At 37.8% G+C, this 21,890-nt stretch overlaps 5 protein-coding genes and 1 pseudogene across 12 annotated transcripts; 3 read left to right on the forward strand and 3 right to left on the reverse strand.

Annotated features, from left to right (window-relative positions):
• Positions 1 to 874: 874 nt before the first annotated feature.
• LOC105179492 (ER lumen protein-retaining receptor A) lies at positions 875 to 3,684 on the reverse strand. The gene is made up of 6 exons (XM_011103134.3): positions 3,389 to 3,684; positions 2,600 to 2,865; positions 2,151 to 2,266; positions 1,465 to 1,538; positions 1,323 to 1,386; positions 875 to 1,237 (listed from the first exon to the last, which is right to left on the reverse strand). The coding sequence occupies exons 1-6, from the start codon at positions 3,477 to 3,479 to the stop codon at positions 1,201 to 1,203; spliced, it is 648 nt and encodes a 215-aa protein (XP_011101436.1). The 5' UTR covers positions 3,480 to 3,684; the 3' UTR covers positions 875 to 1,200.
• Positions 3,685 to 4,620: 936 nt separating this feature from the next.
• On the forward strand, positions 4,621 to 7,251 carry LOC105179493 (uncharacterized). Of its 2 annotated transcripts, XM_011103137.3 has the most exons (5): positions 4,621 to 4,928; positions 6,029 to 6,151; positions 6,466 to 6,585; positions 6,658 to 6,745; positions 6,852 to 7,251. In XM_011103137.3, exons 1-4 carry the CDS (start codon positions 4,895 to 4,897, stop codon positions 6,720 to 6,722), a joined length of 342 nt encoding a protein of 113 aa, XP_011101439.1. In that variant the 5' UTR covers positions 4,621 to 4,894; the 3' UTR covers positions 6,723 to 6,745; positions 6,852 to 7,251. The 2 variants fall into 2 exon arrangements, with proteins under 2 accessions (XP_011101439.1, XP_011101437.1); XM_011103135.3 differs by having other exon boundaries at positions 4,624 to 4,928; positions 6,658 to 6,950.
• Positions 7,252 to 8,997: 1,746 nt separating this feature from the next.
• On the forward strand, positions 8,998 to 11,920 carry LOC148784927 (protein STICHEL-like 3; annotated as a pseudogene). Its single transcript, XR_016063223.1, has 5 exons — positions 8,998 to 9,164; positions 9,484 to 9,641; positions 9,792 to 9,801; positions 9,896 to 10,773; positions 11,495 to 11,920. The product of XR_016063223.1 is annotated as a protein STICHEL-like 3 (transcript).
• Positions 11,921 to 12,749: 829 nt separating this feature from the next.
• On the forward strand, positions 12,750 to 15,439 carry LOC105179494 (U-box domain-containing protein 17). 2 transcript variants are annotated; one of them, XM_011103139.3, is made up of 2 exons: positions 12,751 to 13,330; positions 13,468 to 15,439. In XM_011103139.3, the coding sequence occupies exons 1-2, from the start codon at positions 13,242 to 13,244 to the stop codon at positions 15,314 to 15,316; spliced, it is 1,938 nt and encodes a 645-aa protein (XP_011101441.1). In that variant the 5' UTR covers positions 12,751 to 13,241; the 3' UTR covers positions 15,317 to 15,439. The 2 variants fall into 2 exon arrangements, with proteins under 2 accessions (XP_011101440.1, XP_011101441.1); XM_011103138.3 differs by having other exon boundaries at positions 12,750 to 15,439.
• Positions 15,440 to 16,089: 650 nt separating this feature from the next.
• Positions 16,090 to 18,118, reverse strand: LOC105179495 (heat stress transcription factor A-2b). 2 transcript variants are annotated; one of them, XM_011103141.3, is made up of 4 exons: positions 17,980 to 18,118; positions 17,346 to 17,596; positions 16,467 to 17,215; positions 16,090 to 16,371 (listed from the first exon to the last, which is right to left on the reverse strand). In XM_011103141.3, exons 1-3 carry the CDS (start codon positions 17,996 to 17,998, stop codon positions 16,475 to 16,477), a joined length of 1,011 nt encoding a protein of 336 aa, XP_011101443.1. In that variant the 5' UTR covers positions 17,999 to 18,118; the 3' UTR covers positions 16,090 to 16,371; positions 16,467 to 16,474. The 2 variants fall into 2 exon arrangements, with proteins under 2 accessions (XP_011101443.1, XP_088732089.1); XM_088875963.1 differs by having other exon boundaries at positions 17,346 to 17,632; positions 17,980 to 18,094.
• On the reverse strand, positions 17,704 to 20,790 carry LOC105179496 (uncharacterized). 4 transcript variants are annotated; one of them, XM_088875962.1, is made up of 5 exons: positions 20,693 to 20,790; positions 20,108 to 20,385; positions 19,265 to 19,893; positions 18,617 to 19,132; positions 17,704 to 18,494 (listed from the first exon to the last, which is right to left on the reverse strand). In XM_088875962.1, exons 2-5 carry the CDS (start codon positions 20,373 to 20,375, stop codon positions 18,363 to 18,365), a joined length of 1,545 nt encoding a protein of 514 aa, XP_088732088.1. In that variant the 5' UTR covers positions 20,376 to 20,385; positions 20,693 to 20,790; the 3' UTR covers positions 17,704 to 18,362. The 4 variants fall into 4 exon arrangements, with proteins under 4 accessions (XP_088732088.1, XP_088732087.1, XP_011101445.1 ...); XM_088875961.1 differs by lacking the exon at positions 20,693 to 20,790 and adding an exon at positions 20,619 to 20,637; XM_011103143.3 differs by lacking the exon at positions 20,693 to 20,790 and adding an exon at positions 20,477 to 20,611.
• Between the last annotated feature and the right edge of the window lie 1,100 nt (positions 20,791 to 21,890).

Raw genomic sequence — 21,890 nt, forward strand, 5'->3', positions numbered from 1 at the left:
TTGTAACCACAGAGAAGTTGAATTTGCATTTCAAAATTGGCTTTTGAATCCATATCTATGCTTTGCAGTTAAATTTTAATATATCGATTAAATAAGAACATATATATTTGACAATGAAAATTTTAATTCCTCGTTACTTGACTGTTAAATTAAATTATTTAATAATAAATTTTTCTGTATATATCGAGAGATAATAATTTTGATAATTAAATATGAAGATAAAAAGACAAATTGTTATATTTTTATTATCTAAGATAAAATGATCACCATATAAAAATAATGAATTGCGTACCAAAGATAAAATTTGTGTATTAATTAAATTATTTTTAACTACTCATGTACCAAAATAACTTTTGTAGTGGAACTCATATATTAATTGAGTTATTTCATAATTACTCATGTACAAATATAGCATTAATAACAAATTTTGGTTACTAAAATAAATTTTACTCCATCAATAGATGCTATCTAAATCCCACCAGCTCCCCACGTAGTTTCTTAAATTGCTTGCTCCATTTTGATGGTATTGAACAAAATTAAACAGCGGCTTTGGAAACAGGATACCTATTGACAACATCGCATGCATGCATATCTAAGGATCAAGATCGGGAGATTGCTTATTCAACTTCAATCTTAAAATGTCATCGAGTTACAAAAATATAAAATCACCATGAAATAACAGAACATAGGATAAAATACTTATCATCACAATGAAACAAACAAGTCCACCTTGATTTTCTACCAGCAAAAACCACCTCTATAGGGGTATATGGTAACACGTGAGCAGCAATCGTCGCCCCAATCTCATGCACCCAGTACGAAGCAGAACAAACATACAATTGAAATGAACAACTCTTGATGATTAACATGATGCTGCTATAGGAAATCACTATCCATACTTACAAACAAATTACATGAGTTACAAACCGTGCACATTAAATTTCCTTCAAAATTTTATACATGTACTAAATAATTTGGACAAGGATTTTCCCTCTCTTTTTTTCTTTTTTCCGGGTATGTCAAAACGCACGAGTAAACTGGGAACAAATTTCCCCTCCTAAATATCAGATAGTCACCTCAACTCTATCAAAAAACTTTAATCAGTTAAAAAGTGAGGGGACGTGCTGCGGAGACAGAAGGTGCCACAAGCATACAACTGCAGATTCTGTCAACTCTATCTATCACTCTATCTCGTTTACATCAAGCTGGCAACTTCAGTTTCGCATTATCTTTCCAGCTGCAATAACAGAGTGGAAATGTAAGGATGGAAGAGAATTAGCCAGAACAGAATTGATAGCTTATGATGTCTGTGGGCTAGTTACCTGATAAAGTAATAATAGAAGAAGTCTGCATAAAGGGCAGTTTGGACAAGCCCAGAGACGCAGGCTGAGCAAATAAAGGAAACACAATCAAACATCAAAGCAAACAGAAGAGTCACTTAAACTAACTTCTTTACCGACTTACAGATCCATCGACTAAAATGCTCCTCAGTGAAATAGCGGTATATCCAGTTCAGGATGTAGAAGGCTCGATAGGCCCTGTAAACAAGAATGCCATAACAAGTTTTAACTAACTTGGAGTTCTGACTTACATAATTTATATGACAAACAATTATTCTCAGGGTAACAAGTTTTGACAATGACACATAGTTTGTTGTAGAAAGGCAGTAACTTTGAGATAACAGGCTCATTTCTTTGTTTCTCTCTGTATTTTGTATTTTTCTCCAAAAATATGGAATCTTCTGCATCTCCAGCAAGCTCATTAAATTTTCAATAGTTCTAAACTAATCACACATGCACCATTGTCCCAATATCACATATCTCGTACACTATGTCAGAAGGCACATTATTCAAAATATTCACATCATTCAGATTATTCAATCGGAAAACAATATGCAATTATAGCACTACACTGGTAAAACATGTATCCTATGATACTTCAACTAATGAAGTGTTAGTGATTCAAACAGAATAACCAGATGGACACTACTATTTGATAAGTGATTACTATTTAATATTTCCATGAGATTGAGATAAAATTCAATAAACTTAGATGTGATGCTCATATGTTACCAAATAATAGAACCATGCTTAGTATGCATTATCTTCCCTGTAATGTGGCAATCAGTTGGAAAAGGAAAATGAGGTTACCCGAGAAAGAAAACATATTGACCAGTCAGATTGTCCACATTTCCACTTCTTTGCAAAAGGACCAACTGTGGCAGAATTGCAACCGCCTCCAAGTATATTGAGAACGCCCAAAATATCTGGAAATATATTTTAAATCATAATAATCAGTTACAAAATGACCAGCAAATATAAAGTTAAGAAAGAGTTTACATGAAAATTTAAGCTATGCAAATCTTGTAACATTTTCCAAGAAATTTACATCTTGTCCTATATATTATCATTCAACCAAAGCATGTGAATGAACAAACAGGCATTGAAAAATTAAATTGATCATATAAGCATCCTCCAAGTACAAACACGAGCTTCTAGGACAGGCAACACCAAGCATCATGCTTATAACCACCCCAGTGATTTCTTTCAAATAAGTGAAATAACAGAAAAGAATCACAATCCAAGGAAATTAAACTGACCTCCTGAAACGAGAACTTCTCATGAACAAGTAGGGCCAAGAGAAAACTAATTCCCACAAGAATATAATGCCTAAACGTGTCCAACTCACGATCATAGGACCGCTTGACAACTCGGTGAAATCTCATGCACCATACAATTGCCAAGGAGCTCCCAATGAAGACCAGTTTCATTACAGTGTTATAAACTGATATGAAGTCGGAAAACAAATCAAGGTACCGAGCCAGGAACACAAATGCATACAATTCTTGCGTCTTCAAGGAAATCCCTGAAAATAATGTACGCCTGTTAGTTGCATTGTCTCATAATATCATATTCAGTAAAATTCTTCACACTCTCCCCTATAAGACCAGGGTGAACGGAAAAAGCATTCAATTAGACCAGCTCAGGTAATGTATTCTGTCAATACCATAAAGAAAATTGAAATAAATTCCATTAACAGTAACAATTAATACAAGGAAAAGTGGAGCTCGTTTGATAACCCCAAACGACCATACTTCTAAAATCAAAAACGATTTAGCTTCATCAGAAAAAAATTCAAAAGATCGAGAATGCAATATTAAAATCCTGGGACACCATATGCGGAGAATCCCACCCAGTACCCTGTATAACCCTAACCTATGCAATTCCAGAATCTAATACAGCGTAAACGAATAAGAACAATAAATTTCAACTTAAAGTTTAAGTTCCGCGTCAATTAAACTATTATAGCACAACTTAAAACCCTAACGCACAAACATTCAAAAGAACGTATCGAATAACAAAAACAAACTGAGGCGTAAATGCAACACCTGAGCATGATTTGGTGGCATAGATTTTAAGGAGGAGTACTAAGATACTGATCAAATGCGTCATATCACCGGCAAATCTGAAAATATTCATGGCTGCGAAATTTTGAAGAGAGTTCGAGAATCAGAATTTTCTTTTCCCCTTCGTCTTCTTCTTTTCGCTTCCCTGCAGAGAGAGAACGGCAGCGGTGGAGGAAGTTTGCAAGTTTTAAACTTTGACGCCAATAAATTTTAATAGAAATTTTGAGATCAGAGAGGTGGTGGCCGGTGGGGGTTTGCAAGTGATTCAATAATAAAATAACTGAAATTTGGGGAGAGGATATATGGACAGCTGATCTGCTGATGTGGCAGTCCGAAACCGTTTAAGACTTCCACGACTACAACATCTCCTATTTGGCCTTTTTATCCTTTTCCCTTTCTTCTAATTATAAATAGTAATTATATTATTGAATTAATATTTTAATAAATTAAAAATACATCGATTTAATTAAAAATTATAAAATAATACAACATAATAAATTCACAAAAGTATGATAACCACCCACATATTTAGTAAAACTAAAACTCGTGACTTTTAATTAAATTGTGAGATTTCAGTCTTAACAATGAAGCTATTTGACCTTTATTTCTAAGAGTAGGTTGATAATCAAAAGAATAACCCTATTGACACATTATTTAATTTGATGATCGTAATTTTGCACATATGTAATCAAGGGTATTAAGTAAAAATTTGTCTTCAAAATACAATTACGATATATATAAAAATCATAGAATATGATAGAATTTTATATCTTTTTTTATTTTAAATTCAAAAAGAAAATTAAGGGACCACTATAACCACACGTGACTCCATACACTTTACAAGTATCAAGAAAAATTATTTAGGTAAACTCTTATCGTGCCATTGACGTGTAAGAATTGAGTATGAATGAAATTATTATTTTAAAATTCACTCATATATATGATGGTATAATTAGTTACTCACTTTATGAGACACGTTATTAGTTATTCTAACATGTTGGATCGAATTCCCTTTTTCTTTTTTCTATATTGACAAAATTATCGTTATATCAATATTAGTTACACCAGATAATGATAGATGCATTGTGATTAAAGAAATCAAACTTTTTGAAAAATAAAATAAAATAGAAAGCAGGAATAAAAACTTATTATTAATAAGTTTAAATAGCAATAATTCTTCGCTGTTTTTACTTTTAAATTCCAAACCTAACACCCGAACCAGAAGCTGTAAAAACTTTCCACGAAATTATGTAGATCGTTGAAAGATAGTGGAATCCCACTTTCCTACACCTCTTCAACTTCCCCAGACGAAAACCGAGAACCCTCTCAGCTTGAGAGGGGGGGAGGGAAAGAGAGAGAAATTCGTGCTCACGCGAAAACTCAAAATCGTTTTTGACTATTATTTTATTTTTTCGGGTTCTACTTCAATCTTGGAACTCTGGGCACCGGAAATATTTGACCGGTGATTAGTATCGCGACTCTCACGTCATGGGTTGCGCTGGATCGCGTGACAAAGTCGATGGTACTGTGTTTCTTGCGTTCTTGACTCGATCTTGACTCTTATTTCTTGAATTTCTTGTGTCAATGATTGGTGAAGGGATTGATTTCGTGCAATTAGGTATTTGATGGTAGGGTTAAAATAAATCATTTCTACAATTTAGCAATATTGCTTGGTTTTCTTTATCCTATTCATGTGTTCAATGTTATTTGATTATGGGTTGATGAATGTGGTGGGTATTGTATGAACAGTTTAAACTTGTTAATGTATTTCAAGCTTGAGGATTGTGTTTTAAACACCTCATTTCATGTTAGGAAAGCTCATTTTATTTTTCAAGGAGGAGATTGTCTTGCTTTGTTTCACGATATCTATTGTAGTGTCAGAAAGTCTATGAAACATCCCTCATGTTTTAAGTTTAATAAATATTTTTTTCCTTTCCTTGCTTCCTTTCGTTCTGCTGCAACATTACTGGGTATTTTGTTCTTAATCAAAATTTTGAAGAAGTTTTCAGAAGTTTCATACCGAGAATGCTGTAAGTCTGGCGTGATGAAGATGGAACTAATTCTCTATATTATGCTAGTACAATGCTTTTTGTCTTTTAAACAATATATCATGGAACTTGGATGCATATCTGTGAATAAGAATTCCAATTAGGTTCTTGGCAATCTGAATATCCCCATTCTATTTGCTGCTAGTAAAAATAGCTGTGAACTGTCTGACATTAGATATTTCACGTTCCAGGTTCTGAGGTGAAAGGATATTTTAGGTTGAATGAGTTTCATTTCTTAAAAGAGTAGGACTTGCTTTGTTTTGTAAATCTGCCAGTCCTGTACAAATTGGGAATGCTGGATATATTATCTTTTATCAAGATGGGGCCTTGAATTTTCAGGACCAGAGTTTAAGATAACCGAAGTGAAGGATATCTTGCCTGTAAAAGAAAATGGATGCTTAGTAATCCTAACTAATTTTGAATGGAATCATCTAACAGAATGTGGGATTGGCTAATTCAATAGGGCATGCATATTCACACATCTATATGACGCCTGGTTGTGCTTTAGTCTGCTTGATGATGATTTCCTGGTAATTGAGCCCCTAAGTTCTTGCATCACTTTCTCTGGGTCCAGAAACTTCAAAGAAGATACGGAAACCCAAGTCATGGAAGCATTCAGAAGCAATAACAAGGGAACAACTAACACAGATGCGTGAGGAGTTCTGGGACACTGCTCCGCATTATGGTGGTAGGAAAGGTATGTAATTCATAAATACCCTTTTGCAATGTTGTAATGTGATATGTCGATGAAGCGCCCAATACAATAATTCATCTGAGTTCGTTATGCAATTGGCTGCTCTAAAGCTCAATCTAATTTGTGAATAATATTCAAGTCTAATGCTAAGCTTTCAGCTTTCTGATGAGCTTCCTTAGTTATAAATTCTTACACTTACCAGCTTGTTAGTAAATCTACATGTTTTATTCTTAGCAATGGTTGAACTGAACTGGCGATTATTGAGATTCATTTATCTGGGTTGCTGTTTGATTTCCTCATTTCTTTATTATTGTCAGAGATCTGGGATGCTCTCCGGGCTGCAGCTGAGGCTGATTTGACACTTGCACAAGCAATTGTGGATAGTGCTGGTGTTATTGTTCAAAACCCTGACTTAACAATCTGCTATGATGAGAGAGGTTGGTACTCAATTTCTGCTTCTGTAATCAATGCCACTCCTATATTCGTCCTAAATCCAGATGTGATCGCAGGTGCCAAGTATGAGTTACCCAAGTATGTTTTGAGTGAGCCTACAAATCTGATTCGTGACAGTTGAGACTCTGCGGGAGTGTATATCATGTAAATTGGCCTCATTGTGATTTTGTTTCTAATGTTATTCCATTTAAATCCTGGCCCATGGCGATCTGCTTGAACTGTTGTACTAACACTTTATGATTAATGCCAGCCACCCAGATTTGCACACATGGTGATATATATGGTGAAGGAAAACTAGAATGCAACATTCATTTCAAATGACAATGAATTCCGTTCCATTGTGCACTAATTCTGCAGTTATCTTGGATACCAAAGGCAAAGAAAACTATTATTTGGTTCAGTAGTTTTAGTCTTTTCACAGGTCTGATGTCCCCAATGTTAAAAGTAAACTTGGAACCAAACATGAAGATTGGTTGACGCGTTCAATATGGGGAACTTGGGGAGGATGAGTGGCTTGTATCATGTTGTTCCATTTATACGTGAAGGGGAAGGTTCCTGCTCATGGATTATGGACAAGCTAACTATGTAGAGAAAACCAAGGGCTATTGAACCGAGGAAATATTTATACATAACTTAGATTGATCATGGTATTCTCATGTTTTAACGTAGTTGGCATCTAAATCTTTTTAGCTTGGGATCATGAGAAATCTTAATTATCTTTCAATTTGATTTGTAATTGTCCCATTGAAGTGCGCACGTGGACTTCACCCTGATCGAATTGAGGGGGCTCGGGACTAGGGAAATTGTAATAATTTTTCCTGAATTTATCTCCATTGCTGTAAAATGTAAATCCGAATAATTTCATTGCCCTTCTTTGCAACGCGATCTAACAGCACCCCACCGCCACCACCACCACCTCCGTTCCCCTTTCTCTGTCTGGCTGTCTGTGTGTGTGTGTGTTTTCCTGCCTACGGCTCTGTTTATTGCAACACTGCGTATCGGCATCTGGAGGAATACTGCTGCTGGTGACGCCAAACCTCTATACATACTACACGTATGAGGCGCAACTTAGGTGTATTTCTTTTCAAAAGAACATAATGCATATGAAGGTGGGTTCTTTAGTTTTCTTGAAAGAAGTTGGAAGTTTAGAACCCATTGTGGCATTCATGTACAAGTATGGAGAAATAGATCTGATATAGATAGCCAGCGAGAGCAAACAAGGGAGACACTTAGTATGGGCAACAAGCGACAGTGAGTAGTCTAACTCCAAGATTCAGGTTAGTCAATGCTGTCTCGTCTTCCCAATTTCTTCTACGTACTTCAAGATGCCAACCATCAACTTGCAAGCCTTTTCGAAAAAGTCTAGTCCCTGAGATTGTTCACCCGCAAAGCCTGTGAGGAACAAAGAGTTTTTTTGTATTTCAATTAGAAAAGATTTTGAGCCTTCCTAAGCAAATTCCAATTCGGGCCGGAGTCACAGGAGCAATGACGGTTATCTAATTAACTGCTGCAAATTTACGTGGGTTTTTGGTTTTAAGGGGTTTGTACTTGGGTTTCTGGAAGATTCATCTTTGGAATGACGATTTTCACCTGTCATAAAGTATTTATAGGAATCATATTGATGAGCTACCCATGAAGCTTTTGATAGCTTGGTTTTGGGGCAAGCATTAGTTGGTTTAATGGATGATGCTGTATTCGTGATCTGGTAAGCACAGAAGACCTTGGACATTTGAAAGTTAAGAGCATGCCGTTTTCTCTAACATCTTGTCTTAATTCAAGAAAATTGCCATTTATGTTCTGATCATTAGTAGGACTGTCCATAACATACTTAAGGATGTGAATGGTAAATATAAGTGATCATCTACAGGACCATATTCATTTGACGAAATGCTCTATTGGAAGAAGCTTGTGCAGAAGCATAGTAGTCCAATCTTGAGAATATTTCTTTATGGATAACATTGTAGTGCTTCGAGGTCAAGGTCTCTAAGGGATCCTTCTGAGAGTCCATCCTCATGTCATGAGGTTCTACAAAGAGGGGAAAGTAATGCTTTGTTCAATGGAAGACGGTCTGTCCCCATGGACCGTCCCAAAGAGTGTGGAAGGATGGCCGGAAGCTCTCCTGTTACTGCTCCACCTAAATCGAGAGCAGAACTTGTCAGTTTAGATAATCACCAATCAAGCCATGCGACCATAGCAGCAAGGATGGATTCGTCTTCATATTTGATGAATGTGATACTTTGTCTTCTGGTTGTTGGAGTGCAATATCAGAGTTCATTGATCGAGCCCCTAGTAGGATTGTTTTTGTTTCTGTTTGTTCAAGTCTTGATGTGTTCCCTCTTGTAATGATATCCAGGTGAAAAATTCTTTTTCCCTAAGTCAAAGGATGCAGACATAATATGCACCCTGCATGGGCAAACAAAGAAGATTTAGAAATTGATAAGGATGCCCTAAAGCTTATCGCATCAACATCTGATGGATGTCCGTGGGATGCTGAGAAGACTTTGGAAGAACTGAGTTTGCTTGGGCAGAGAATTTTTGTGCGTGGTGCAGCGTGCAGGAACTGGTACATACTGTTTCTGTCGGGTCTTCATTCAATCCCATCATGAATGAATTATCGCACTGAATAGGCCAAGCTCTTTCAGCATCATGCTATGTTTTGCATTTAACTGCTATCGAGTATGTTTGCTAATAGCATATTGGCTACAACTGCTACAGAGTTTGCAAATTGCATCAAGTGTTTTTGCTTGTTTCAGGAAGTAGATATGCTTTCTGTCCTTAATAACTTATATTACACACTGTGACCTGTTAAACATAAAATGGATAACACTTTACAGATGAGAAGTTGGTAAATCTACTTGATTTAGCATTATCTGCTCACACAGTCAACACAGTGAAAAATCTGGAAATATTAGGAAATCTGGTGCTGAGCCATTAGCATTACTGTCGCCGCTGGCTACAGTCATAACTGATATTCTTCTTGTTGGAAGCTATTACATCATGAAAGAAAGGCCTGAAAGGAATTTTCTCCAGCAGCAAGCACGTGAGTCTTATTGTCTAATGTCATTTGATCTTCTCATATTAGCATTGGCGTAATGCAGCATAATATCTAACCATGTTTTGACATGCCTTTTCATTATCAATCCAGTTTGCAGTGTCAAATTTACCTGTTCTTGATTGTTTGTTTTGACAGTTTATGATGGGTAAACCTTTCTTTGCTACTTTGCAATTTCATTCCATATTAATCTTTGTCCTTTTGTGACTGGTAAAGAAAGTATGTCATTAACAATGTCAAAGAAGACTGGGAACACTGTCTAGCACTGAAACGTTGTCTGAGGCAGAAAGGACCCGAGGTCGTCCAATGACAGACTGACTTGGCTCATTGATGCACTGCTTCAACTGGCTCCTGATGAACAACAAATACTACCCAGTCCCTCTGCAGATGGTAGATCATAGTCCTTTTTTCATGAATAATTCTGAATTAAGAGGGAGACCCAGGGAAAGCACATACTTTTCAAGCTGGAAGTTCTGGGGATGTATATTATAATGCCAAGTTAAAGGGTATTTGTCTGGATGGAAAAGGAAACCTGAAGGTGGGTGGTTTCTCAACAGGTGGACAGTGCTGCAAATCGGAAATCAAATGGACAAAGTTCAATTACCAGGTAAGTTCCATCTGGGAATTGAAGAAGTTTGGTTGGAAAGGCTTGAAAAGATCCCATTAATGAATAGCATAAAAGTTGGTGCATCAGGAAGGAAAGCTGGTCTCACTCAGTTATGGTACACGCACTATTATTGTTGGACTATTCTCGTCTTATGACGCCACACGTAACCTCAGTTTTAGTTGTTTCTTGAAGTGTGGTTATTCTTCACTTCCATTCTTTTCTTTCACATATTAATTCTTGCATGTGCGGTAGAATTAAAGAGATGTTTATACATCTTAAGTGTCAGGGATTTTGCAGCTCCAACTGTGGCAACTGCTGTTCAACTCAGCTGACAAATTCTGAGGAAGAAAATTTTAGACCGCACATCTTACAAGCATTTGAGTCGGTTCATAGATCACCTGTGACCATTGAGATCAGATGCGAATCAAGGAAGGAAGTCGGTGTAGGACAAATTTTGTTCCCAGCATCTCATGGTGTGGGGCTGACTATTCCCAAGCTGACCCCCATCAGAAGGTAAAAATATGACATAAAAGTCTTAAAATTTCGGAGTTTGGAAATTAAGATTATCAAAGTATGCAGTGTGATGTGATTAGTACAGATGATTGTCTGCATTTGCATGTTGAATGATATTTTGATCATCAAACTGGAAAAGTGAAGCAATCATGCACAGTAGTGTACAGAGTCGTGCTAAAAAAGAAAGTATTGTGATGATTGAAGTTAATGTTTTATAACATGCATTCTGTCATGTATACATACATACATACTCAAGTCTGAACTTGGGGTTTGCTTTTGAAGTTTGATTCAGAGTTGTTTTGTATCCCCAATCATCAATGATTGAAATTTCTATGACTGCTGAAATTTGTCTCCAAGATGAAATGAAATTTTTATACAGCTTTTACAAATGAAGTTAATTAATATCGGAGTAGTAAATAATGTATGTTTTTGATCATATCATAGAGCATTAATTGAAAACAAATGGTTATTGATGATTGTTGTTGTTGTACCTACTTAATTTCTTCATATTTTATGTATTGCAAATTTTCATGTGACAAAATATAAATTAAAATTAAGATTTGATGGCTTAGTGAAAGGACAAAGGGGAAGTGATGATTCTTAGACTTTAAACTCCCGTGGTCGGCTACTTTGAATCTCCAAGTGGACCTTGCTCTTCTTGCTCAATCTTGGTCTCTTTTTATTCATTAATAAAAAATATTTGTTGTATACATATTTGCAGCCAGAAGGAGGAGGACGACAACAGTATCATGTTGTTGATATATCGTGTTTTTATCTAGGACGTGAAACGTAGAAACGGGAGTTTATTGATAGGATGAGGAAGTGGATGAATCAAAGTAATGGAGGGAGTCCCTACCACAAACATCTTCATCACGTCAATCAGTCTGGACTTGCTTCCCTCCTCCTACCATTTGGAATTTATGTTTGTATTTTTCAAAGTCACCAGTTAAAATACAGTAAAATGGGGTTTTTGGTAGTAGGCGTCGATATTTGACTCGCACCGCCTTTTATGATGATAAATATGGGAATGGGAATGAAGTAGTGCAAGTGCACCGTGTTTGTAAGGTTTATTTATTAATTGGGCAGCGTTGTTTTGTTTGACTTTGTTGCCCGTAAAGGACGTCAGTGTGTTGACTGGTTTATGGAATTCTCAAGTACGTGGCGTGATCGTAACGTCCGGCACCGTCTGGGTTTACGCGAAAATCAATGGAACAAAGTAGATTAGATAGGGGCATAGGTGGTTCTGAATTCTGATTCATTGTAACCACTGCTGCTTGGGGACAAAGTTGAACTGGATAATATAATATACATACATGTGCATCACTGCATGTGCTCAAATTACCATACCTGATGATGTGTGGCAGTAACACTCCCAAAAAAAAAAAAAAAAGGTCAAAGCAAGCATAATGATGAAGCCCTAATCTCAAGTGATTCCCCCACCTCGATTAACTATCCCTTTTTCTGAAAAGAGGAAGAATTCAATGCTGCAATCCCAATTTCTTTTTAATGTAAAAGTGGTGTGAGTGAGCGGTAATAAAAAGGGACAATGGCGTAAGGTTGGAGGGGTCAACTATGGAATTAATTGCAAAGTGAGGACCCACTTCTTCAATTTCTTTGCTTCACTTTTATTAATTGGGAGAGAAAGAAAGGAAGGTGGAAACAGTAGGTCAACCCTTCACTACCATTTCTGTTTTTCTCATTACCATATCACTCACCCTTTAACTTTCACTTTTACCCTTTTATCACATGTAACAATTATAATCATAATTATTAAAATATGTAATATAATTTTAAAAAACAACCTATAACAAATATATTATATTTATAAAAAAAATTCTAATATAGAACAATACCCAAAAAGAAAAAGAAAGGGAAGATAAAGTAGAAAAAATGGATGGACAGAAATGTGGATAGTAGAGATAACAACCACCCCTGTTAGGCTGTAAATTATTTATAATAAAAAAAACGAAAAGAGAGAGAGAGAAGGAGAAGGAGAGAGAGAGAGAGAGCGGCCCCCGGGGCGGGGGTTTCCTTAGGCGGAGGTCAGTGTCAAGCAGGCAGGCCTGCGTAGAAATAATAGAATTTGGTAGAGAAAAAAACCCAAGAAGAATATATAATTTAAAACCTTGAAAACGTATTGGTAGTAATAGAAATAGAAAATTGAGTGAGTCAATCTTACTGGAACTTAGTTAGAAATCAAAACCCTTTTTCCGTGAACGCGGAATCAGAACCCACATAGTTTTTCCAATACCCATAAAACGCGCCCAGAGGCCATCCCTCCGATTATTTTCTCTTCTCTCCGTACCAAACAACGCTTCATATTCAAATTCTTGAGTTCCATTTGTAAATTTGATTACAAGAGTTTTTTCTTGCAGTAATTACCATGGCATCCGCCGCCATATTTTCGTCGTTGATGAGGCGGAGATCACCGACGCTGGAGGCTTTTCTGGCGCCGGTGGATCTACCAAATGCCGCCCTTTTGGACACTTTGCGTGCTATTTCTATGGACCTGCTGTTATCCTTTTCGGGTAAAGATAAGACACCTCCCTATTTTCAGGTAAAGAATTCCAGATCTTTAATCCGGAAAATCCAGGTGATTTCTCTTCTCCTGGATGCTTTCCGGGACTTGGGGTTCTCGAAAATTTCTACCACTGTGTTTTTGTGCTTCAAGGAGCTGTACCTCCTGCTTTACAGGTCCAAAATCTTGATCGACTACGTAAAAGGGTCGACTAAGTTGTGGCTGTTGCTTCAGAACCAATCAATTTCGGGTCATTTCCATGATATGAATCAGGAAATCTCGACCCTTTTGGATGTTTTTCCTTTGCGTGAAATTCATTTATCTGAGGATGTTAAAGAACAAGTTGAATTGCTCAGGAAACAATCAAGGAAGTCCAAATTGTCGATTGATAAGAATGATGATTTACTGAGGTTGAAGCTTTACTCTTTCTTGAATGAGTTTGAGAATGGAAGGATACCTGACAGGAACCAGTTGTACTCTTTTTTTGTGGAGAAGTTGCGAATTTGCAATGTCAAGAGTTACAGAGATGAGATTGAGTTCTTGGAGGAGCAGATTGTGAATCACGATGGGGATATTGAGCCTACGGCCTCCGTTCTCAATGGATTTGTGGCTTTAATGCGGTACTGTAGGTTCTTGCTGTTTAGATTTGAGGATGAGGATGGTGAACTGGGAAAGTGGAAACGCAGGACAACGAAGAAAGGGCTGATCACTCGGGAGATTGCCGACACATTTATTACAATCCCCAAGGATTTCTGTTGTCCAATATCACTGGATTTGATGCAGGATCCTGTAATAGTGTCGACAGGGCAGACCTACGAGCGTGCGTCTATTGCGAGATGGGTGGAGGAAGGGCATTCCACTTGCCCAAAGACAGGGCAGATGCTTGTTCATACTAAGTTGGTGCCGAACCGGGCTCTGAGAAATTTGATTCTGCAATGGTGTATGGCTAATGGAATTCCGTACGATCCACCAGAAAATGCAGATTACTCCTCTGAATGTGCAGTTTCTGCTCTTCCCAGCAAGGCAGCCATGGAAGCCACTAAAGCCACAGCAGGTCTTCTTGTTGAACATCTGGCAAATGGGACCCCAAGAGCCCAGACTGTGGCTGCGAGGGAGATTAGGTTGTTAGCTAAAACAGGAAGGGAGAATCGGGCTTGCATTGCTGAGGCTGGAGCTATACCCCTTCTGAAAAGACTGCTTTTGTCTTCAGATGCTTGTGCGCAAGAGAATTCTGTGACTGCAATGTTAAACTTGTCAATTTATGATAAGAATAAAAGCAGAATTATGGACGTAGAAGGATGCTTAGGCACGATTGTTGGAGTTCTGAGATATGGGCACACTACTGAGGCGAGGGAAAATGCTGCAGCAACATTATTCAGCCTCTCTGCTGTGCATGACTATAAGAAACAAATAGCCCAAGAAGGTGGGGCAGTAGAAGCTTTGGCTGGACTGCTGAGAGAGGGAACTGCCAGAGGCAAAAAAGACGCGGTAACCGCCTTGTTTAATTTATCCACCCACACTGAGAATTGTGCAAGGATGATAGAGTCAGGAGCTATAACAGCACTAGTAGGAGCACTGGGCTGTGAAGGTGTTTCTGAAGAAGCTGCAGGTGCATTGGCCCTGATCGTGCGACAGCCAGTGGGGGCTGAAGCAGTCGCGAAAGAGGAAATGGCAGTGGCCGGGTTGACTGGAATGATGAGATGTGGCACTCCAAGGGGAAAAGAAAATGCTGTGGCAGCGTTGCTTGAATTATGTAGAGGAGGTGGGGCAGCCGCCACAGAGAGGGTGCTGAAAGCTCCGGCGCTCGCTAGCTTATTGCAGAGCTTACTCTTTACGGGTACCAAAAGAGCTAGGAGAAAAGCAGCGTCACTTGCTAGAGTCTTCCAGAGGTGTGAGAATGCTTCGTTGCATTTTGGCGGGTTAGGTGTAGGGTATGCATTTGCAGGGAACTCAGCTGAGCCTAGAGATACAAGTTTTGCTGGTGATGTTGGAATGCCAGTCTCCATTTCTGTGCCTGTATTATAGTGGTGAAATGCACATTTGTGGTGTTGTTTAACCCATTCGTTACTCATCCCATTTTTTATCTGTAATAGTTACAAAAATTTTCATTCAAATACCAATATAAGAAAATGAGGTTATAGACATAAATCTATTCGTTCAGAGAGAAGGGCTGTTTATTGATCTTTCCATCCAATTACGTTTGTGATATGCAGTGGTCTGGGATGGTTGGAACAAATGGAAACTTAATAATGCATCTTGACAATGTCTGAACACCGTAGTTCACTTTCTTAACTCTCTTACGTTTGGGAAAGTGATTCTTGAGATGGCTCTTCAACCAGAAGATCAATCACTGAGCCAACCAATTTGGTTAATGCACCTACAGTTTGGTGACCCTGTTTGGATTTGGTTCATCCTTCACAGTAGAAGTGATGCCCTCTGGCTACTTATTAAGAGAACACATCATTGATGCGTTTAGATTGCCAAGATACATAAATACAGTTCTGGATTCATGGAAAAACTTTGTTGGAACCTTTTCTTCCTTGGACACAAAGATGACACTTTTAGCAAATGACAGGAATGTTTGTCGACCGCCAATCCACTAAATTCCTCCCTTTTAACGTCTTATGAGAAATCTAATATTGCCTCTCTAGTAATTCTTTTAAGTATGGAATTTGTCTACAGTTCAATTATCAGCATCTACATATCAGCAACTGCAGGCTTTCGCTTTAGGTTAGTTCTCATGCACGGCAGTACCTATTATTTGACTATGAATATTAAGATATGCTGAGGGCAGGCAATTTCGCATTTGAAGATGATAAGGATGAAAATTGCTGCTTAAAGAAACATGCTTGTTCCTGAATACTCAAGTATCAGACATGTATTTGCATAGAAATCTGAATATTACTTCAATTCTCCTAATTCTCTGGAATGACTAGTACTTAAAAACTGTCACAAGCCAAATCTTGGACACTTGACATGCAGCAAATGGACACCCATGCTGAGCTTGGGTTGAGGTATAATTAAAACTGGAAGCAAAACTACAGTTTCGAGTAGCAAAGTAACTGTACCCATCCTGTTTCCTGCAAAACAGAAGTGCAAGAAGTACATAGAGCGCCCATATGTCTTTACATCATTCTATTTAACTCATAGAAAGTGAGAGTGAAGAAAATCATACAGTTCAAATTATGTCCACAGTTCCAGGTGACCAGCATCCTCCATGTCAGGATCATAGGGCTTAGGGATCAGAAATTCCCTTTGTATTTCAATATTTGACGCCATCATCTCGTCAAGTTCCATAATGGCTTTGGAGTGATGGGCGGCTAAATCTCCCTGGTCTAACCCTGCATCCTCCTCCAGCATGTTCTTCCAAAATTGACAATGTTCAGCATTTTCTCTAGTGTTGTTAACCTTGTTGTCTCGAGTGGAGCTCCCTGAATCATCAACAGAGGTGACTAATTTCTCTGTGGAAATATCAACATTGTCCGACAGCTCCACTTTGCGTTCTGTGGTAGGTGGAGTATGCACTCTTGGTCTCTTTGAGTTATCACCACTTGCCTCATCTTTCATCTCTCTCAAGTACTGCATAAACTGCTTTAAAAATACTGCAATTTCCATTTTCTCATCTTCAAATTCTTGAAGTATCGTGGTTGTCTTAAGACTTGTAAGCTGATCTTCCATATTGTCCAGACTCTCTCTGAGCTTTTGAATTTTCCATTTCATGTCATTTTGCTCTGTCACCATAGCATCTAATTTTGTCTCTATTGCAGCAGTCGTGGAATCATGATCAGGAGTTAAACGGCCCCGCTTATTGGTGACTTCAGATTGTTTGTTCCTCCTTTTGATGTTCTTCAATAAGTGCTTTTTCCCTGCTTGAAACCATTCATTTGCGTACTCATACCGATCCCAACTGATCTTTCTGAATCCCTATACAAACATCAAACAAACAGAAGTTGAACTGAATAAATGCATGTGCAGAAAAATGTCAAGAAATAGCTTGATTAATCCTGTAACCCAACAAAATCATAAGATCCACGATATGTAGATTGATACAGACATAATTATTGAGCTGGTAGACAAAGCTGGAGAAATTGCTACTCTTGAAAAGCCTCGGAAGAATCTCAGCTGTAAACTTGTTCTGATCCCAGATAATGAAACCAGTGCCAGTGGAATTCCATGATATGATTGAGTTAGTTTCTTGATCATCCACCATTGCAAATGTCTTCCACAAAAATGGAGGAGTCCTGGGCTCCAACTGCTTCCCTGATCCCGGATCACACACAACAACATCTTCACCATCACCACTGCCTGCATTTTCAGTTTCAGATTTTTTTACCATCTGAGCTGTTTCAAAATCCATTTTCCTTATAAGTCCAATAGTAGTGAATTTCAAAAGAAACAACCGGCACTGATCATGATGCAGCAAGAGAACTATCTTAGAGAAAACTGATGTACAGACAGACAGAATGAAAAACGTGATAGGTTATACAAATGTGCCACCTTGTAATCAAAAGGGCGAAAAGGTGAAAAAATTCCAATACCACACTCAACTTGTGACTACAAGCATAATGCTGATCACCAAGTACAAAATTATTCTTACTCTCTCTCATTTCTCTACAACAATCTTTTCCTTGCCATTTTTCTCTTGGAAAGACATGGAATATATCCCTTCCTGTAAGGCAGGTACATACCGCTAATAAAACTCATCATTGCCTTCAAATGGAGTTCCTCAGGCTGCAATCATCCACTTCTTGCTTGTACTGCAAAAAATTGCTGGAAAATTGTCAGCTTGGGACCAGATAACAGCTGTTGGTATATCTTGGAAAAGTTGGTAATTTCTAATTTCCAGAGTCAGATTTCTTTCGAGTTGCCTGCATTATGGTACGCAATTCCAGAACTTCTGGGAACAGAGTACACTTTGTTTTCTCCAATACAGAGAGAACCGAACAATTTTACATTCATCTCCCGCAACTTAGCAGGATCAAGAGAATCGAAATTGGAGAATAAAAAATAATAATAAGAGCTGAAGTTCGCCATAAATTTCAAAAAAGACTAGTATCATTTTTTTACTACATCAGTATTTTCTGGGCACAAGAATGTCAAATTCACTGACAGTCCATTCTGCCACTTGATTGGGATCCTTATAAATTTCTGTTCCCAAGTCTATGGATGTCCATTGCCTCCTAGCTGGAGCAGTCCCTGGATCCTGCAAACAGACATAGTTCTTACCATCACTTATACTATGATCTACCTTACTACTCACTAAACCAATTTTGTCAAGAAAAATTATTTGCTATCAGATAACTAACAAAAGAAAAGGGTATTTACCTGATAAAAATAAAGAGACTGCGACAATCTCCCAACGTCGAGATCCCAACTCCTCGGATCCCCAACCCAACCCTCTCCTTTCCTTGTTGGATACCCATAGTCACCCCAAACAGGGTGAGGCAGAATCTGCAATATCTCCTGTGGCTGAGGATTGCTATAAGGATCACACATGACATTAGGCTTCTCTATGTACTCCGCATTACCAGGGGAACAGTACAAGTGATAGGCCTCATATGGAAAACGACCAGTATCATTCCGATGAACCCGTGTCCCATTAGGAAACGTGTGGTATGGGGGGCACAATTTGATGTCATCTGCATGGCACCATGAGGGCGTTTCTGGATTCAATATCATTTCACTGTAACGTGTCACGTCTGAAGTTACATCTCCGTCACAGGGCTGGCCATTGTTCTTCCAGCAGCTCCCCATGTCAAGTAAGTAGAACTGGCTGCCACGGCCACCACCCCTGATCACATTCAGTTTGAATCTCACTTTAAAATCTGGTGATTCTGGTATCTGCATTGAATTTTTAAAATCTTGAAAAAAGAACAGAAATGGCAGCGAAGGCAATAAATGTACTTCAAGAATCTGCATGATGTTATTATGCTGTTGGAAAATATGGTTCAAGAAATAGAATTATTTACTCACAGATTTTAACATCCCCCTGGTAGGATAGTGGTATCCACCAGAAAATCCTGTTGTTGCATCTGCCCTTAGGTAAAGCATCAGCCACGGATACTTCTCTGAAGTCCTCAAAACATGGTGAAAGATCCAACTTCCTTCCCCAAGTTCCTTCTCCCAAGTGACTGAATGATAGGAAACGTTACTCACTGGCATTCCCTTGCTCAGATCTGCATCCAAATCCCACGATCCATAAAAACTTCCCCTGAGTGTCATTCGATTAGGCCCTTGTAATGTGGTGTAGTTATGATAAATCAATGGCTGGTTCATGCACCCTCTGCCGAAGCATGGGAACTGGCCATCAGGACCAAAAGGGCCTACTTTGTGCCCATTTTTCGGGCATCTAGCTGCGTACGTGTCCATATTACCACTCTTAAGCATGATCATCCAGAACTGCCATGGCTTTGGTGTATCTTCAACTTGGCATTTACTTCCCAAGTACAGTTCTTTTTCTGCCGCATATAGGTCGACGTTATTGAGCGCCTCATGCTGCAGTCCCATAAAAGGTTCCCCCACCCCCAGTCTGTTTTCTTTCTCCGTAACCCTGTGGACTAGAATGTAAGGCAATAGATTGCAGAGCGAGCATTGATTTTGTCCTGCACAGCGCAAACACCAGTACGCTGAAGCTACACAACATTGATTATAATCATACAGAATATACAACAAAACTTACGAGCAATATGATAACAGATAAGATCAAGTACACTTTATTTATGGCTACAGAAGAGCTTAATCCATAGAAGTAGGTCCACAAACAAGAACCCTTTTTTCGTATCTCTCATTTTAAATTGAAAGAACAAACAAACTGACCTTGCTGAGGAGAAGCTTTGTATATGTCAAAGCAGTCAGCAGCTCTAGGACTTCCCATTCCGGGAGCTTCTTCTCCAACTTCATTGCACTGGTTCCATGCTTCTATTGCCAATCTCAAACCATCCCTTCTCATCCCTGAATCTCCTACTGCTGATGCATATTCATCTTGACCTGAACTTATCGACACGACGACGACGCTAGACAAAGAGAGCAGAACCACAAGAAGCGGTAAAACTGAGCAGCAATTCGAAACTTTGCACTGTGCCATAGAGCTGATTCTGCAATGCCACCACCTTTCAGTTATTTAAAACCATGATGAAAGGCTAAAATTCAAAGAGAAGGATTGATTGGAAGTATCCATATATATACATATATATCTCTAACTGTCCTGAGAAAATCTTCTTGAATTAAATGCTCATATAGTTTTCGATATGGAAGTTTGTCAGAAAAAAGCCGTGTAGACTAATAGAGTAGGTGTGCAACTCCTGGTATAGTGGTAGTTGGAATTTACAGTGCTCATAATTGGTTTGGTTGCTGGTTGAGAAACAGTCGCAATCCAAAAGGATACATTAACCAAACAGTTACCAGTAGGACATGATCCCTTTGAATGCAATTCCTGCAAGAATGGAGGTGGATAACTGCCATTCTTCATATCAAAGTAATGCTTGAATCATGTCTGAAGCAACACAAACTGTGATAACTCATCAAACAAGAAAGGCATTTTTTCATCCTAACCACTAAAATTAATGTCATTAATGCGATTAAGACTTGTCTCCAGAACTCCCCAGTGAGATAAGAGGGGGTACTATTAGCAAAAAGGTTCTTTAGGCAAAATTCTCGCCTACTAGATTGAATGAAAACAATTACAAAATAAGTATAATACACTTATTTCGATCATTTTTTTTTTTAAATTTTACACCAATAACACTTAAAATAAATTATACTTATTATATAATTAATACAGAGTCGAGCAAACTTAATTTGTGTTAGAATTTTCGATAGCCTTAAAAGGACATGTGAGTGCATAATTTGGAGTTGTATGGGCGAAAGCAATGGTTTAACCAAAGCTACGTACAAATGTTCTTTTAGTTTACTGTCCTCTACAACTTTTAGCAAATTCTTGTCTTATCACTAAATGAGAGTGGGGTCGGGTGGGTTTGGATTTAATATATTGGGTTCGATTTTGTGATGCTTTTAATTTTACTGATCTAACCAAATTCAATGTAAGTCTTGGATTTTGTCTAAAATACACTCCTTAATAGTTTTTGCAAATTTATTATTTTTTATCATTTTAATACATATATTTGTAAAATAAATTATATTTTTAATATAATAATATTTTATTGAATAGTTATGTATAATTGTATTATTATTTTAAAAAAAATTAACTTGATTTCACTCATTAAACTCGTCACAAACTCATCTAGACTTGGGATGTGACGAATTTCAAATACAATGATAATGGTGGCGGATTGGATTGGAGGACAAGTCGAGATTAGTTTCAATCTAATGGAATTCATTGCCATCCCTACTTACTCCATTAAAACTTATTAAAAGTTTTTTTTTTTTTATAAAAAAAAGGGAAAGAGAATGTACTTTGTCTAGCACGAGTCTTATAAATAAGGATGTAAACGAGTCAAGTTCGATTCCTATATGATGAGTTCGAGCTGATTTTTTTATTATTATTATTAGATTAAATCATGGGAATCATCAAATTTTTAGTACATTTATAAGTAATAAACTAGATTTCATATTGTATACTATGTTATAAATATACCAAAAT

The sequence above is a fragment of the Sesamum indicum genome, linkage group LG12, assembly GCF_026168435.1.
Source record: "Sesamum indicum cultivar Baizhima isolate 11 linkage group LG12, ASM2616843v1, whole genome shotgun sequence".
Classification (NCBI taxonomy): Eukaryota; Viridiplantae; Streptophyta; class Magnoliopsida; order Lamiales; family Pedaliaceae; genus Sesamum; species Sesamum indicum.

Bases quoted from the DNA above. Each gene is read 5' to 3' on its own strand.
- LOC105179496 (XM_088875962.1), bottom strand. From the start codon at position 20,375: ATGGCACAGTGCAAAGTTTCGAATTGCTGCTCAGTTTTACCGCTTCTT. The intron at 19,133-19,264 runs GTGAGTAAATAA...AATTCAATGCAG, and splicing joins CCAGGGGGATGTTAAAATCT to ATACCAGAATCACCAGATTT. The intron at 18,495-18,616 runs GTAAATACCCTT...GTCTGTTTGCAG, and splicing joins AGTCTCTTTATTTTTATCAG to GATCCAGGGACTGCTCCAGC.
- LOC105179492 (XM_011103134.3), bottom strand. From the start codon at position 3,479: ATGAATATTTTCAGATTTGCCGGTGATATGACGCATTTGATCAGTATC. The intron at 1,387-1,464 runs GTAAGTCGGTAA...TTATTTGCTCAG, and splicing joins GCATTTTAGTCGATGGATCT to CCTGCGTCTCTGGGCTTGTC. The intron at 1,238-1,322 runs GTAACTAGCCCA...CTGTTATTGCAG, and splicing joins TTCTATTATTACTTTATCAG to CTGGAAAGATAATGCGAAAC.
- LOC105179494 (XM_011103138.3), top strand. From the start codon at position 13,157: ATGGCATCCGCCGCCATATTTTCGTCGTTGATGAGGCGGAGATCACCG.
- LOC105179495 (XM_088875963.1), bottom strand. The intron at 17,216-17,345 runs GTCTGTATCAAT...ATGTTTGTATAG, and splicing joins TCTACCAGCTCAATAATTAT to GGATTCAGAAAGATCAGTTG.
- LOC105179493 (XM_011103137.3), top strand. From the start codon at position 4,895: ATGGGTTGCGCTGGATCGCGTGACAAAGTCGATG. The intron at 4,929-6,028 runs GTACTGTGTTTC...CTCTGGGTCCAG, and splicing joins ATCGCGTGACAAAGTCGATG to AAACTTCAAAGAAGATACGG. The intron at 6,586-6,657 runs GTTGGTACTCAA...ATGTGATCGCAG, and splicing joins AATCTGCTATGATGAGAGAG to GTGCCAAGTATGAGTTACCC.